The 16632-nt window shown below is 44.2% G+C and overlaps 1 protein-coding gene across 3 annotated transcripts in view; it reads right to left on the bottom strand.

The window, feature by feature from the left end:
* The window catches only part of EPHA5 (EPH receptor A5), a 675470-nt gene that overhangs the window by 108463 nt on the left and 550375 nt on the right, over positions 1 to 16632 (bottom strand). For 2 of the 3 annotated variants that reach the window (XM_085636504.1, XM_085636506.1), the window contains exon 8: positions 16389 to 16494. In XM_085636504.1, coding sequence (XP_085492630.1) covers positions 16389 to 16494 — 106 coding nt within the window. The remainder of the gene's footprint in view (positions 1 to 16388; positions 16495 to 16632) is intronic. The other variant, XM_085636505.1, reaches the window with a different exon arrangement.

Below are 16632 nucleotides of genomic sequence, written 5' to 3' on the forward strand. Positions count from 1 at the left end.
TTCTTGTCCGAACCATTTGGGGACTGCAGGCTGTATCCTGGGTCCCATGACTAGGTGCAGATGGCAGTTGGTCTTTGTGTATTGCTCCCAGACAGTGAGACAAATGAGGAATTGGTGCTGGCAGGATGGACCCTGTCTATCTTGATAAGGGGAGGAGCTGTCACCTACCACACGTGCACATCACAAAGGCTCTGTCTGAGCACACTGACAAAGAGTTTGACACAAATCTTTTGTGACCCAAGACTAGCTGAGACAAGGGCATGGAGGCAGGGAATTATAAGCACCCCTTGTGGGTGGAAGCTTCTAGAAAACTTCTCCGACTTCAAAGCGGGCACCAGGAATAAATTATGGACCATTAGACCCAACTCTTCTGTACACCTCTGGACCGGTGGAAGACTCATAAGGACTGCTGTGCTGTTCTGCAAGAAGGGCGGCTACTTTGTTGCCCTGCTGACTGAGTGAGAAGGACTGGCCCTGTATCTTGAACCCAGGACCACCATAGTGACTCCAAGGGCTACTTGACTGGCCTCCTCATCAGAGTCTCAGGGACAGAAAAGGCTCCAACCACCTTAAACCCAGCACTTGGACTCTCTCTGCTGTGAGTCCTACCCCCCAAATGGTGTCACTCCAGTCCTGGACCCTTGGAAGTGGGTCTGTAGGTGCTCTGACAGCCCTGCCGTGGTCCTGTGAGCAGAACCGACGGAGCATGACACATCTCTTCACAGCCACAAACACTGCTGCGCAATGCTTCCCCAACGGAGGACTTCGCATCACAGCCCACAGATTTTGTGCAACCACAGCTGCGTGATGCATCCTCAACACAGGCCTTTGCATCGCAAGCTCCTCGTTGATGACATCCTCAATGACAACACATGACTTCTGATCACAGTCCGGCAGCTTCCTCAGACCTGCCGCTGCACAACGCATCCTCAACGCAGGTCTTCGCACAACAAGTCCCTCATCAACAGCATCTTCAACGACAATGCAGGACTCCACATCGCAGAACAACAGCTACCTCGGAACCCCCGCTGGGTGATGCATCCTCGATGTAGAACCTTGCAATATTCCGTAACAAGGATTTAAGGTACTTTGCTCAGTGGACCTCACTTGGTCCCTGTATTCAGCCCTTGTTTCATCGCGGTCAGCCTGAACTTGTGACTTTGTGCTGGTCTGGTGTGACTAGATAACCATGTTGACACTTTGTGCTTCTAGGCACTATTTTCACTTAAATCTTTAAAATTGCATATCTCCAGTTCTACCGATTGGATTTTTGTCGCTTTGGACTCAATTTCTTAGATTTAACTCTAGTTTTCTAAATTGCTGTGGGATTTTTCTTGTGTTGTGTTTTCATTTCATTACTGTTTGAAGTGCTGAATAAATACCTTACACATTGCCTCTAAGTTAAACCTAACCGCTTTGGTGCCAAGCTACCTGCGGATTAAGCACAGGTTAATTATGAGTTTGCTTGAGTTTCATCCTGACAGAGATTGTGATTGCTGCTTCAGTGGGGTTTCACCCCCCCTTAACCAGTAACCCAATCCAGTAACTCAATTTCCTGCAGTAATAATACTAGTACATGATCTGATAGAACCCTAGCCAATCACTCATCCTACCCTGGTGGACTTTACCTACATACTGTGTGCCACGGCACAAAAACCACTGACAACATAAATATGTTCTATTTAAATTCACTGCATGTAAACTCACTTTGTATAAAGATTTTTAAAATCTGGTGTGCCTCGGGTTCTCCTGGGCCAATATTTGACACCTTTTATTAATGAGGCATTCCTCACGAAGAGTAAGAGTCCAGCTGAACAGGCAAGACTAGTGAGGACTGTGAGGGACCTTACCATTGCATACATATTACCAATCATTCAGGATACTGCCTACTAACTGACCAAAGCTAGGGATGGCCTTACCATAATGCATATACAATTGGTTACATTTTATGAGAACCAGTAGGGAGATTGTGCAGTACAGTTAACATAATAGGCTGACCAATAGGAAATACCATATCTTAAAAGACAATCGGGAAAGGTCATATTCATTGCACACTTTTATTGGAGATCCCTATACACTTGTGAATCACATCTGGGCATCAATGACTCACAGGGTCAAGTACCGCTAGTAGCGTAACAAAGCTTGAGGGGGTCCCCTGCATAGTGCATGGAGGGCCCCCCGCTTCGCAATTAATCTTGAGCTCTCAGGCCATAGTACTGTGGTGAGCGGGCTGCAGGCCTGTATTATGCCACTGAGTACCGCATGTTGAAGGAGAAGAGAGATACTTATTAGCAGATCCTATACACGCTCATGAAGTCAGAAAGAATTTTAAGGACATGTCACCTAGAGTTTCTCTTTGCAATGTATTTTTAAAGATATCCTGGGAACACAAAAGTCCATTATTTACAGGAACTTGAGCCACACCAGAGTTTCAAGAGTCTGAACACAAATAAAGCATTCTCCCAGAATTCAATAAAGCCCTGATTGCAGTCATATGCCCAAATGAAAAGGCGTGAGAAAGTCTGATCCATTCTTCCTATCAACTCCAGCATTATTTTGGTAGCTAAAGTTCTTACTAAGCCAATGCAGAGGTTCATCCTCAAACTCCTTCACAACTCCCAAAATGGTTTTGTTCCTGGGCATTCATCAATGGGAATCAATTGTTCATTTTTGCATATTTACAGGAAGGTTGGACTGAAATCATTCTCACCCAAGATACCAGGAAGGCATCTGATAAAATGATATTTCCTTTTTATTCTATGCCAACACTTGGTCTAGGCCCAAAAATTGTAAATTGGCTGAAAACTCCTACGTTATGTGTGTGAGATTCTTGTCGGACATACTTCAAATATATCGCGGCCATAGGCAAAGTGACCCATATCCTTTGGTGATGAATGTTGTCAATTAGCTCTCAGACCCAATATTGTCAGTGTTGGAACAAATGCTGAAAAAAGCTGTCCTGAGAACAACTGATGCACCCATCCACTACAACTTTTCAAGGGTAGAAACATTTTTAATCGCTTGGAGACATTTACAGCTAAGCCTCCTAAAGAACTAGAGTAGATAGGTCGAAAGAGTGTGCTGACAGTCTCTGAGATGCCTTCAACCTAGTTGGATTGTCTGGGCACTGTGGAGATGCACCTTGTTTTGTGATGCCATTGGTCCAAAAGTGACTGAAAGTACAGCACACCAGCACTTTCACATTGGCGAAGGTTTTAATATTTTTCTCTGATGATTGCTAATGAGCATGAAATTCGCATAAGACATTTTCCATGCAATTACTACGGAGTGTTGGAAGTGCAAAATAGTTCAAAAGTTAAGGATTTTAGAAAGTCACTGTGGCACCAGCCACTGGCGCCCTAAGACTATTGCGCAAAAAAAAGACCACATATTCCAGAATGTCTTGTGACACTTGCAGCTGCGCCAATAAGGAATTAGCACTGATGTTAACGTTATGTAAAAATATTTGTAAATCGCACGACCACTGCAGGTTTCTTGACACTAAGCCAATGTGAGAAAAAAGGAAACAACGAGGAGAAATCAAAGATAGTCAAAGAGTGAAATTGTAAGCACTATATCAGTGACCTCAAGAAGGAGAAACGTGAATTGAGAGGAAATCTAAGCTTCTCAATGAAAGACACATTTTTAGGGAACATTTAAATGCCCGAACAGATCTTTCATAGCGGGTAATGCCTGGCAAAGAACTCTGAATATGCTATGCTGAAAGACTGCACTGTAGAATCTGCAATACCACGTCTGGCATAGGTTGACATCCACAATGATGGTAGCCAAACAGAACACTTTATGGGCCTTATTATGACTTTAGCGGTCTCGGAGTGGGGCCGCCCTGCTCCGAGACGGCCAAAGCCATTAAAGACCGTCTGCCAGAGTACAATTTATTTTCACTCTGGTGGGTGGTTCTATGGTGGTCCCACTGTGGTGCCTTTGAACAAGGCACTGTAATGGGAGCGTCAAAGGCAGTTCCTGCAGGGCATGGCCTGTTAAGGCCATGCCCTGCAGGAAATGGGGGTGCATATACATAGGGGGGGCACAACACGCCCCCCCCTGCATGTACATGGGCAGAGCTTTGTTTCCTCACAGCCACAGTTTTCATGGCGGTCGCACTGGGGAAACTCCTAATATGCTTGGTGGCACCGCAGCATATTAGGGGCCTTAGACTGCTGCGCCCCCGCCAGGGATAATGGATCTCTGGCAGCAGCAGTGATCCTGTGGCAGTCCAACCACCACAGTCCTAATGCAGCAGGCGGACAGGCAGTCTGGTGGTCTGCAGACCGCCACCACGGTATCGGCGGATAGCGGACCACCAAAATCATACTAAGGGCCTAAGAAAACAAGAATTTTGTTGCGCGCGCTGCATCGCATTTGACGATGCAGTGCGCGCAACGAAATTCGTTTTTTTTTTTCCGGTACTTACCTGAATTCGGCCGTATGCTGCATTTTACAACCCCACACCCTGCCCCTCCCCCACCCTACGTCACCGCCCCGGTAGCACGCCCTGCACGGGCCGTGCCTGATCTACATGTATTTAAATGTTGTTGTGTGTTAAAAAAAATGACATCCCAGGGCCTTTTCTTTCACACTCCTTGAACCACAGCAGGATTATTAGATAATTCACTTTCCAAAACGCTCTCACTTTGCAGGCAGGGAAGAAGACACCAACCTCTATGTTAAAAGAATAATCAGCAATATGACAGAAGATATAACCCGGCATTTGACCACTGTCATTAAACGCATAGTAGATGTTAGAAGATGAAATCAACATTTATCTTTAGTGCTAATTCACCTTCCGAACTCTAGCTTGACTATTTTGGGGATGTGGCAGCAGGCCACACACCCCTACTTCCAGCGCTTATGGTCTTCAGTGTGCATGTGAGAGCATTTTACGCATGTGCACGGACTGGGAGGTATTTTTACTCTCCATGGGGCATATTATCAAGCACGGCATTAAAATTATCGCCGCTTTAGCGGCAGAAAACTGCCGCTACAGCGGCGATAATGGGCTTGATAATATGTCGGTGAGAATGCCAATAGAAGCCCATGTTGACACCAGAACATGGGTTTCTATTGGAATTCTCCAGGGCATATTATCAAGCCCATTATCGCCGCTTTAGCGGCAGTTTTCTGCCGCTAAAGCCACGATAATTTTAACGCCGTTTCTTGATAATATGCCCCCATGTTTGCCATAAGTACGAACAGGGCTTTAAGAAGGACGGGTCCCTCCAGGGCACAAACCTGCCAGCAATTAATTACAGAGCCAGATTGGACTTTATTTTCATATACTTAACTTTACAGGTAACGACACTGATTGATTTATAAAAAATGTCTACAAAAACCATTAAGGTAAATTGATGTCAGTGACGTAGTTCCTGTTTACGTTTCACGTTTTACTTCATCTTACATTCTTTAACCCCTTCAGTGCCACGCCCTTTCCCCGCACTGTGCCGGCCGTTGCATTAGCGGGCGGGGTTCATGACGAGATAGTCTCGTCATGGGCACAGCGCAACCGCGCTCCATGACGAGACCATCTCGTCATGGGCACTGAAGCGGTTAAGAGTGCTTTTTTCTATAGGTTTTTTCGTGCAGAATATGACTCTTATATCGTGCGTACAGTGAACTCAGTCATTTGTATGTGCCTGTGTGGGTTCTGGTTGTGGGTGGATGTTTATAAAGGCCATGATTACGAGCTCTGGCGCTAAGGCTAGTCGCAGTATCAGTTTGCCACAGTACCTAGAGTACATGCACATCCAATCCTTGGCCTTTCTGCCGATCACAGAGAGCAAAAGCCACGTGTGCCAATTGTGGTTTTATGTGAAAGTTTTGGCAGGAGGTACACAACTGTCAACATATTGTCAGGGAGAAAGTAAAAGAAAATGCTGTTCTTGAAGGTGAATGATTGAGCAGAGTGCGTGGGAGATGATAAAATTAAGGAGCTGCAAGGAAGATCATGCAGGACAGTGCAAAGACGGTGATGAAGAGGAAAGAGGTGAGGAGTGAGATACGCAGATGGAGGATTTCAGAAAGATGCGTGAGAAAAGGGTGTACATGTCTAATAGAGAGAATGTAGAGAAAAGAGTTAAGAAAGGGAAGAACAGGAGTGGTTGAGACACTCTGAAGACCACTGCTGCCTCCACTGACCGTAGTAATGTTTAATCCACAGACTCATATCTTCAGAAATGGAACATTTCACTTCTAATTATTCACAATAAAATCAATGGTATTATAAATTTGCTTGATACTGCTAACGGGAATTGGTGAAGGTTTTAGGTACATGTCCATTACTGTGAGATCTACTTGGATGCAATAGCAGAAAGCTCACAGCGAGGCATCAACCTACTGTTCAGGTGGCACACTTTGGAGAGCACAGGTTTTTAGTTTACATATTTTAAGCCACACTCTAAATTGCATATGCCATGTCTCTTGGAAAGGGATGCTATTTATTCTTCTAAGGCCAGGTCCCTTTTAGAGATCCCCTCCCCAGCACACTTTTGAATCCCACTTACAGCCCAGGGTATTGCACTGCTCACTAACACTTTCCCTAAATATTCGAGGATGGGAAAAAGAATAGTAAGTCATCATCTCCTTGTCTATTTAGGAGTATCCCCTCTAAGTGTTCCCTGATGCATAGAAATGCAGGCGCTCCTGGTCAGCCGAGACAGGCGCTCCATTTAGCATCATGTGAGTATGAGCCTGGAGCAAGATCTTTAATGACTCATTTACTCTCGCCTTTAATTGCGCATTAAACCTCTCACTCCTTCTTAGGAGCATCACTGATTGCTAGTGATTGCAATTGCTGCCCTTACGTTGCTGATGTTGACCGATCAGATTGTTGATCTCTCTCGCAAGGATGCCTGTAGTCTTAGTTGCTGATTATCTGTCACCAGTCGCTATTAATGAACAGAGGTAGAGTCGGTTGATCGCAAGGGTAAACTGGGCCAACACCCAGAGTGCCGACCTTTAAAGGTCCTTGTGGTGCTGTCTGCACACAGACCGTGTAGCAGTCTCCCACTGACCTGCTTCCAGTGATTCAACCCAACCTGCATTTAATCATTCTTTTTTTCTTATACAAGCCACCAGTAGCGGCCCCTGGAGGGAGTTCAGTGGGGCAGTGAGGCGGGGGAGGGGCAGGTTGGGGAAATGTAAACACCGGAATATGGATGAACAGAGGTAAGTACACATTTAAATAAATAAAACAAATTCCTTTGCGAGCGCTGCATCGCAAAATGCGATGCAGCGCGCGCAACGAAATTCACCGAACTCCCTCCACGGGCTGCTACTGCAAGCCACAGTGAACTGCATAAAATCCTCTCTCCGCCCCGTCTCCTTCCTATGAAATTAAATGAAATCCAGTATTTGTAAAGCGCGAACAAGTACACGAGGGGGTCAAGGCGCGGGGGCCGTTGGGAAGATTAGGCGAGCTATTGCCCAGAGTCACTTGCTGCTGGGCTGACCTGCCGCCGGCGATCGAACCATGAGCCCCCGCAGCTCCGGAGTCAAGCGCCCTGGCTGCTGCGCCACACTTCTTCCAACCCCACCCCATTAGTCCCTCACCTACAATGTGGTGCCTGCAGAAATAAGCTGAACGGAGAGGGATTCAGGTACGGGTGGGGGAGGAGTTTGGAAGTTTGAGTGATCAGCTAAGGCCTGGCCAATGAATATAAAAGGGCTCCCTGTTGGCACATTTTACGAAGCAGAAACAGAAGCGAGGTAGACAAGGTCGGGCAGGACAGCAGCCAGCCAGGCAGTGAAGGTCTCAGTAGTAAAAAGCTGACCCAATATAACTCCAAATGCAAATTCTTTTCTAAATATGAAAAACGTTCTGTGTTTTTGTGACATGTTAGCAAATGTTAAATTACTGTACAACTGTAGTGATACTTTATTAAGTTCTACAGTTTCTCTGCATTCTAGAACTTGTAGTTTTTTTTCTCCTCACTATAAATGCAGGACTAACATGCGAAATTGCATACTTTTTTCATGAAATTCCACAAAATTAGGTGTTAAGGTTCAAATACTTTCAGGTGTCTTGTGTGATGTTTTTTAAGTGAGCTTGCACCTTTTTATACTGGCAGGACATTGGTCTGAGCAGAAAATATCCCTCGGCAAGATATTTTTTTGTAACCAGTCTCCTGCTGGTATCAGGCAATGATTGTTCATGTGAACGCACTTGTTTAAAAAATGTTCTGCAAAATAGCATAATTTTACATTTTAAGTAATTTTGTAAATTTCGGGTAATAACAAATGTAGGAATTTAGAGAATTCTGCTGGCGAAATTAAAATTTCACCCGGTGTAATTTATGAACATGCTGCAGCCTGTGGCTTTTAATTAATTTTTTTTTTTAAGTACCTAAGACACCTCACCAGTGGTAAAAAAAAGAAGAAAACAGCCCATGTCACTTCCTGAGACATCAGCAGCTTAAACGGCTCAAAAGGCGTATTAGGTCACTTCTGCCACCCCCGACAATTTTGGTGAATTTATACCACAACTAAATCCAGGAATATATGGTGTTCTCTCTGAAAACACCCCCTTCTATTTCTTGTCTGTCTTTATTCCGAGCACGTTTTATAGAGTGTGTCAGGCCGTTAAAAATATCACAAGCTATAAATGTGCAGAGACAAGCCACAATGTTGTACGTTGGTTTGCTACAGTTTATAATACTAAATATCAAATGAGATGAACACATTAAGCAAGCAAGTAGCACCTTGTAAGGGGTATATATTTGTGACACAAGAAACACAGAAAATGAGCCCTGCGCCTCAAATCAAAGGCTGAAGCTAACTTCACAGCGGCACCTGCTAACCGGAAATGAAACAAGCAGGCAAGACATTCTAGTACTTTCTAAAAGAGCGCGTGCAGATCATGACATGGCGCTGGTTTAATTCTGCCCCAGCATGACTGTAGCAGTACGCTTAATCCTGAAATCCAAACCAGGAGGACGCAGCATGGCTCAATCCTTTCTGAGCCTGGCTTTTCAATCCTTTATGCAACACCGCGTCTTCTTTGTTCTTTCATTACAGTCTTGGCTAGATTGTGGAAGCACTTGGAGGCCTGGGAAATGAGACGGCTTCCACCTGGCGCGGGCACTACCAAGTATGTCGGCCAGTGGTGAAGCAAGGGTGCTAATGCCCTAATGCATGGGTACTCACAAACATTTTCCCAGATGCCAAACCATTTGGTCTGGTGGAGTGAGGAGGGCCGCATTGATGCCAGCAGGGCGTGGTCTGGTGAGGGATGGGTGGGATGGTGTTTGCTTGGGGGTAGGTGGTGTTGATGGTATGTTGGGTATAGGGGAAGCAAAACACATATATCTATAGTGGCTTAACTGCACAATGTGAAACCAGAAAACCTGGGATTATTCACAGCTTCCCCACTTTACCAAATTGTGTGATCCATGGCAATTTTTTTTATTTCACTTCCTCCCCTTTTAGGTCTTGCCTACGCAGTGCGCATGCACTGCATAGGAGGGGACCTCTTGGAATCAGGGCCGTACTGGCCGTAGCGGGCACCGGGCAATCCCCCGGTGCGCCGCACGGGTGGGGGCCGGTTTTGGGCCCCTGGGGGCCGTTTTTATTACAGGGCCGTTTTTGCAGCATAGCTGCAAAATCGGCCCTGTAACAAAATCGGCCGAAAACCGGCCCTGGCAAAGAGCTCGGCGGCACCCCCAAGCCCCGGGGGGGCGGCCGAGCACTTTGCTAGGGCCGATTTTGGTTCCCAGTCCGGCCTTGCTTGGAATCGATCAGCTTTTTGGCCAAAAACGTGCACGTTTTGCATTGCTTTCTATTGTAAAGCATGCACGTTTGGCGTTTTCCTTGCAGGAGCAAGCTTTGGCGATATCTGTTTGTAATTATCTTGCAAACAGATGGTGCACCTGCTCGCTCCCGCAAGGGAAACGCTGTGTGGCCATGTCAGTTGCCTTTCAATTCGATGCCACGCCACACACTTCCTGTCTTGCGTTACTCTTGAACTGCCCGCGAGCCCTCTCAATTTAGACTCAGCAAGGCAGTGATTTGGCCTGGGTGAAGTTTTAATAAATAACTTATAATATGCCAATTTTGAGTTTCTCAGCAGTGACAGAGGCGACATGGCGTTAAGCGACAAGCATGCAAGTCGTCTTTTCTTTTATTCTAACACTCCTCCCCCCTCCCGTCACCATTCCCTAGCCGCCACCACTAATGCTACAGACGCTCGTCTCTCCTCCCGTGGTCTTTCACTGTTCAAGGGGTCACTTGTCAGTTATCCTCTTGTGTGTTATCGACTGTATGAGAAAAACAGCAAAGATTGGGAAACAGAAAGATAAAAAGCAGCCCTCAGTAATGAAGCGCGCGTTGTCTTTCTCCAAAATGCAAGAACACCTACTACACATAATTGGAACGGCCAGGCGATTTGTTGAAAGAAAAATTTAATTTGAACACTGGTCTAAATTGTGCTTCGGATTTTCGAGAGACTAGTGCCGACAGATAAAGTGCATGTCTTTTAACTTGGGGCAGTGGCTGTGGATGCGTCACAGGTATTTGTTATTGGCATTTAGTATTTTCTGAGATTTGTGGCCAATTTTCTTGCTTCTCTAGCCAGATGCCAATATCCACGTCTTCAGAAAGTGAGCAAAGTGCTAAAAAAAACAGAGAAAATTCTTACAGTACACCACCAATGCAAAAATAGAAATAGTGCACTACTATTACTAACAAGCATTGGCATAGCCAATAGGTCTCGCCTTTGGTACCTGCTGCATAACTAAATACTTATAAGGTCCCAAAGACGAGACCTATTGGCTATGCCAATGCTTGTTTATCATTGTTACATATAAAAGAACCTTGAAATACATGTCTTGAGTTTGTGCTCTGTAAAAATCCTTCTCCTGTGTTTAATTTAATAGACTATAGTGTTGTTCATGTAGAATAGGAACCCAGCCCACCCAAAGAGTGCACATAACAACAGACTTGCCTCTTAGTTCACTATTGCCATTGTCAGGATGTAGGTTAAGCACTATTTCTAAATTCATGTTTGAAAGAGATCACTTTTAAAGTTATACTTCTCAATGCACTGACATTGTCTCATGTACTTAAGATAAATGGTTCTGCATGTTCATGAAATACACTTTTTACATTTGAAAGATGCTATCATATTTTTACAAGTTTGTTGCAAGATGTCTTTAAAATGGAGGTGTTCCTAACGTTGTGGTGCAAGACACCCTAGTTACTTCCTTTTTAACTTTACTTAACCTTTAAATAAATGTTTGCCTCTTTCGTCAGCATTTTTATTGTTAATGCTGAGTCGAGTAAACAGCAGCCCGGCGCTGCTGTTGACCAGGGGTCTGCTTGTGAAGGTCAGGGTCAGGAGGGTTGCATGCTGCCCCTGGGCCATACTTTGAGTATCACTGACCTAATGCAACAACAGAGAGTGCCCGCGCCAGCCTGCAGGCTGGGTTGTGAAAAAAACAGCTATAACTGGGTTGCAGTGGACTTCAGTGCACTGCACTGGCTCCACGTGTCAGCTGTGGTGGTTCAGTGAGCTATTGCTTCTACTGCAGGAAGCTGTTAGAACTCAAGGCCATAGGATCAAATTTAGGAGGGTCCACTCAGCCGTTCATCATTACTAAGTCGACAAAATGAGCGCTAGTGAGCTGGGTAGCAAGAAACATCTATTATCCAGCACCAAGATGCTCCTTAAGGTGAACACATGCTTTACAAGATATTTATGTTTATGACAGCTAAACCTGGTATTACTGTTCTTTGCATGTTGTAAAGTCAAAATAAAGTGGGACGCAAACAGGGTGACTCCCACAACGCAAAGCCCATTTAATTCTCATCCAGATGATCGAGTAAAAGATTTCTAAATTTATAACTGTCCTTTTTGACTGAAGCTGCTACATGTGTAAAGGTTCTCTGATCACAGAAATACAAAGTAGTATTTCTTTTAAACTTGTGAGTTCTGATGGATCTACTGAAAACAAACACAGCAATCTTCTATTTACTGACTCGTGCCACATCACGCTTTAGATTACCTGATCAAACTTCCCTCCTTACCTCAAACTTCTAAATGAATAAGTACCCAATCACCCTCTTCTATGTTCCTTTTCATCCCTGCTTTCTCCTGTGTCACTATTTTCCTATCTTTCTCTACATATTTATTCCTTTTTTTTTACTGTTCTCCTCCTTGCTCTGGGTCAAAGTCTGACTAGTAAACTAAGCTGCAGTCTCCAAAATGAGTGCTGTGCAGCAACACCTGCAGGCATGGGCACAGATTAAGCACTACTGTGACTGTCGAAAGAAAGATACATGGTCTACGCTCTGGAACCATGTTGTCCATTTTTTCTCTCTTGATGCAGGAGGAGGCAGCAAATCAGCACTATTTCCATAAGCTTCCTCCGTTTGCCTTTCCTCTACCGCACCTGCACACAGCTGTACAATAATGCCCACTCGCCATTGGTACTAAAGGCAACGAGCCTCCAATGTGCAGAATATGCAACCATCACACCTTACTGTGAGTAAACAGAGGGGGGCCGATTCACAGAACTAATCTGAGATAAAATCCTAAACTTAGTACTTTTGGCATTCACAGACGGCATTTAGTAGCAGTAAAGTTAGGACTCCTAACTTTACTACAACTAAACTGAGACAAAATCCTAACTTTACGACTTTTGGTATTCACAAAGGCATTTAGTAGAAGTAAAGTTAGTCCTAACTTTACTACTACTAAATGCCTTTTGTGAATACTGAAAGTCGTAAAGCTAGGATTTTGTCTCAGTCCTAACTTTACTACTACTAAATGCCTTCTGTGAATCCCAAAAGTAGTGAGTTTAGGATTTTATCTCAGATTAGTTCTGGGAATCGGCCCAAGGGTTGCTGGAATTATGCGATTTTTTCGCATGTGGTGTTTTCCGCATAGTTGTGGATTTGTCGCATTTGCCACATAATTTATCATCTGCTGCACAATCTGCAGATTTTAATAAAAACAAATTTGTTTCTAGCTCAAATTGATCCAAAATTACTAAAAATACAGTGACAAAGCAGACAAAGCTTTACAAAGGTTGACTGGTCCCCTTTTCATTGCTTTTTGCTGTATTTAGATATTAAACCGGTACAAATAAGATGCAATCTTTGCTCAGTGTTAATCTTAGTAAAAAATGACAAAATTAGGAAGTAATATAATCATAAAATACGTCACATTGTGCCACTTAATTTGTCTTCTATTGCAACATCATTTAGTAAACCCTGCCACCTAATTTGGTCCTCCTGTGCTGCATAATATTCCAGTGGCTCTGAGAATACCCCCACATATTAGAATATAGGTCAGAGGAGCTGAGGTAGTTCTCCACCCCATGTTCATTCCCAAGTCCCATCTTCATAGACACCACAATGATTTTGTACATAAACCATTCTTTTTTATTCTTGGTTTTTGTGCAGCACACTTATGCCATTGTCATGGCTGGGTAGTGCTGAGAGTAGACCTGGTTGTGCGGGGAGTGAGTACTTGTAGATGTGTGTCTGCTGTTATGTGCACTCTTTGGGCAGCCCGGGTTCCTATTACACATGAACAACATTATACTTTATTAAGTCAAACACAAGAAAATATTTTGTACAACGCACATCCTGAAGTTATGTATTTCAAGGTCATCCTATATATGATAATGAAGAAAACGGAGGAGGGGTGAAATAAATCAATTGTGCAGATCACACAAATTGGTAAAGTGGGGAAGCCGGGATTAATCTCAGGTTTTCTGGTTTCTCTTCCTGGAGTTCAGCCACTAGATGGATATACTTCACTTCCACCACACCCACTTTACCAGCACCCCCAGCCCCCCCACACCCTTCCCCTGCCCGAAGCCACTGTTGCCATCAATACGGCCCTTGGTCACATCACAGACAAAACTTTTTGGCCCCTGGGAAAATGTTTGCGAGTACTTATGTCCTAGTGCAAAGAGGCCTTTGGGTGATAAGACTGGCTCTACAAATATGTAAATAATAGAAAAATAATTGATGTCAGGTCACTGCTGTTTAGATATTCACGCGCTCAGTAATGAGCTCTTGCCAACTTTTTCTAACCAGCAGATACAGTAAAGATTCTGTAGGTGGGCATCATATAAAGTAAGTACGGTTAGGTCTCAGCATGCAGCCTGCCTCCAGGCTCATCTGTAACGTTTTCTAGGTGAGGTGGCAATTCGTATTTTCTAAAATTGAAAACATATTTTGAAGCTGTGGTTGCAAATAAGCTTGGTCTGTGCACCAAAATTGCTAAGGAGCATTCTGATGCGACCCACAATGTATGCAAATGCATGGGAAAATGCTCAGCGTGTACTTATTCCTTGCGGTCGCGTTGCTTGGTTTTTAATTTGGGTTGACAATCGCAGTTTTTGAAGTGTCAGAGTGGTTTTGAGTCATGTGCATTTTTTTTTCTCATGCATGCTTTGCATTCTAAGATCGTGGAATTGGGTTGGTGTTTTATGCTGGGAACCTGTAAAGACAGGGAAAATGCACAATTCTGAAATGGGTCTCTTACTAACAACACAACTCACACTAATGGGTATGTTGTTGTTGAAGAAGTTTGACAGACTTTCATTTGATTTCTTCTGTCTGCCAGTTCGAGCTTTAAAAGCGGAAATCGAACTTTAAATCGTATCTGTATTTTTTCCACTGCTGTCATTAGCTGGCCCCGACCTCAGAAGAATTAAAAGCTGAGATAGCCCCACTACAATCCAAAACTCTGATCGGGCCTCCTATGTACATATAAGTGGCCACTTCAGAGAGCGTACCCTACTTTCTGACCCTTAAGGTTGCTAGATTCAGGAAGTTTTATCTTCTAGAGGTAGGCGAACAAAAATACTAGTCTCAACTCGTAGTTCAATTGACACAAAAAGTGAATGAGGGGAAGCTCGAATTTACCTTAACCCATAGTTATTACTATGCCTTCCATTCCGTCATTCTATTGCGCAATAGAATGACGGAATGGAATGCTAGGCATAGTATGCCATGACAAAAGAGGGCCAACTTCATATAAATCAATATCGGTCCTGTGGTTAAATGAAGAGTCACTCCGGGATTGTCACATCCGCTTGCCACATAAACACAAGCAACCCCAACACACAGCAGCCTTTTAGAGTTTCACCAGTTGTGGCTTAACGGCTAGAGCGACCGACTTTGGAACTGGGTTCGAGTCTGGCAGGAGGCACAAACATCTTGTGTTCTGGGTAAATCACTTAATCTCCCCCTGCCTAAAAATGAATGTGTTCATCTTTAATGAAACTGGTGCTCATGTAAAGCGCTCTGATACCTTAGGGTCGAGTTAGCGCTATATAAAACTGCAAAAAAAATGGATTAAAGAATTAACATCCTACACTTTTTACCCTTGTGCATTTGGAGTGACGGGCATATTTGTTTTTCTTTTGTTTATTTCATACTCTACAGTATATCTGTATTACTATAGTATCTGTGGTATAGCCCGAAGTGTGGTCTATGCATGAAATTTCGTAAGCGTATGTGCGCTACATAACGTGATTCTCACCTAGACATCAAGACATGGTACAAAGAATTTGGCGCATCAGGCAAAAGATCATTTTGCTAAATGTGTGCCCCTGCCAGCATGCATAAACTTTACAGCTCCCAAACGCAATGTCATGCCTCCAATCGCCATCTGCTGGTCACATAAGATGACTGCCTCACCTCGCCTTCAGGAAGCGCAGACCCTTCAGACATTTAATAATAGGTCAATATCAATGACATGTTTATTGAACGTCTAGAGCAGGGCTTTAAATGGGATTAAAAAGCTGGAGGGTCTCGCAAAGGGGCGTGGTCAGTGTAATTAAGGGGGTGGCTTAAAAACACGTAGCTAAAAATCTCTGCTTAGCATAGTGTGATGCCGGACTTGTATTTTGCTGTGTCTGTCATTGCATCCAGATATATGATACAACAAGAAACACCATACCTACAACAATTCAGGACTATTGGCTTTGTCGATGGTTGTTAGTTGCATTAGTTAAATAAGCAGCAACTATGGCTTGTATACAACATTGAAAAAGCTTCCACTTAAAGCCCTGGTGACACCACGACAATGTTGCTGCTCCTGGGTGTCAAAGAGAGAAGGGAAATCCAGAGAGAGAAGGGGACTCTTTAAAGGATTTCCCTTCCACTACAACGCTCACCTGGCATGATGTCATGCTGTAACTTCTCCACTAGTGAGTAGTGAGGAGTGTGAGCACGCTTACATCGAGGTGCCTGATGTCACTGTAGTCAGGAAAAAACAAAACAGAGCCCGATAGAGACCCGTTTCGAGGCCTCTTTAAAAAAAAAGTGCCGGTGCTCAGCACTGGTGAGACCCGGCCCACTTAAAGCCCTGGTCTAGAGATGCATGGAGATACAATGCTGATCTGGCACCTTACCTTCCGCTGAGCAGGAAACCCACGACAACAGCCAGCAGGATAACACCCACGGTGACGGACACAGCAATGATTGGGATCTGGCTCTGGTCACGTGATGCCGCGACTGCTGAGGAGAGACACAGAGATTACTTTCACATTCTCTCTCTCTCTTAGGAGATCACATTTTGCCAAAGTAACAGTAAGGGTTAGAAACAGTGAGCCAGATTACGATTGCTCCTAAAGATTCAGGAGTAAGTCACAACTA

The sequence above is a fragment of the Triturus cristatus genome, chromosome 2_1 (genome assembly GCF_964204655.1).
Source record: "Triturus cristatus chromosome 2_1, aTriCri1.1, whole genome shotgun sequence".
NCBI lineage: Eukaryota > Metazoa > Chordata > Amphibia > Caudata > Salamandridae > Triturus > Triturus cristatus.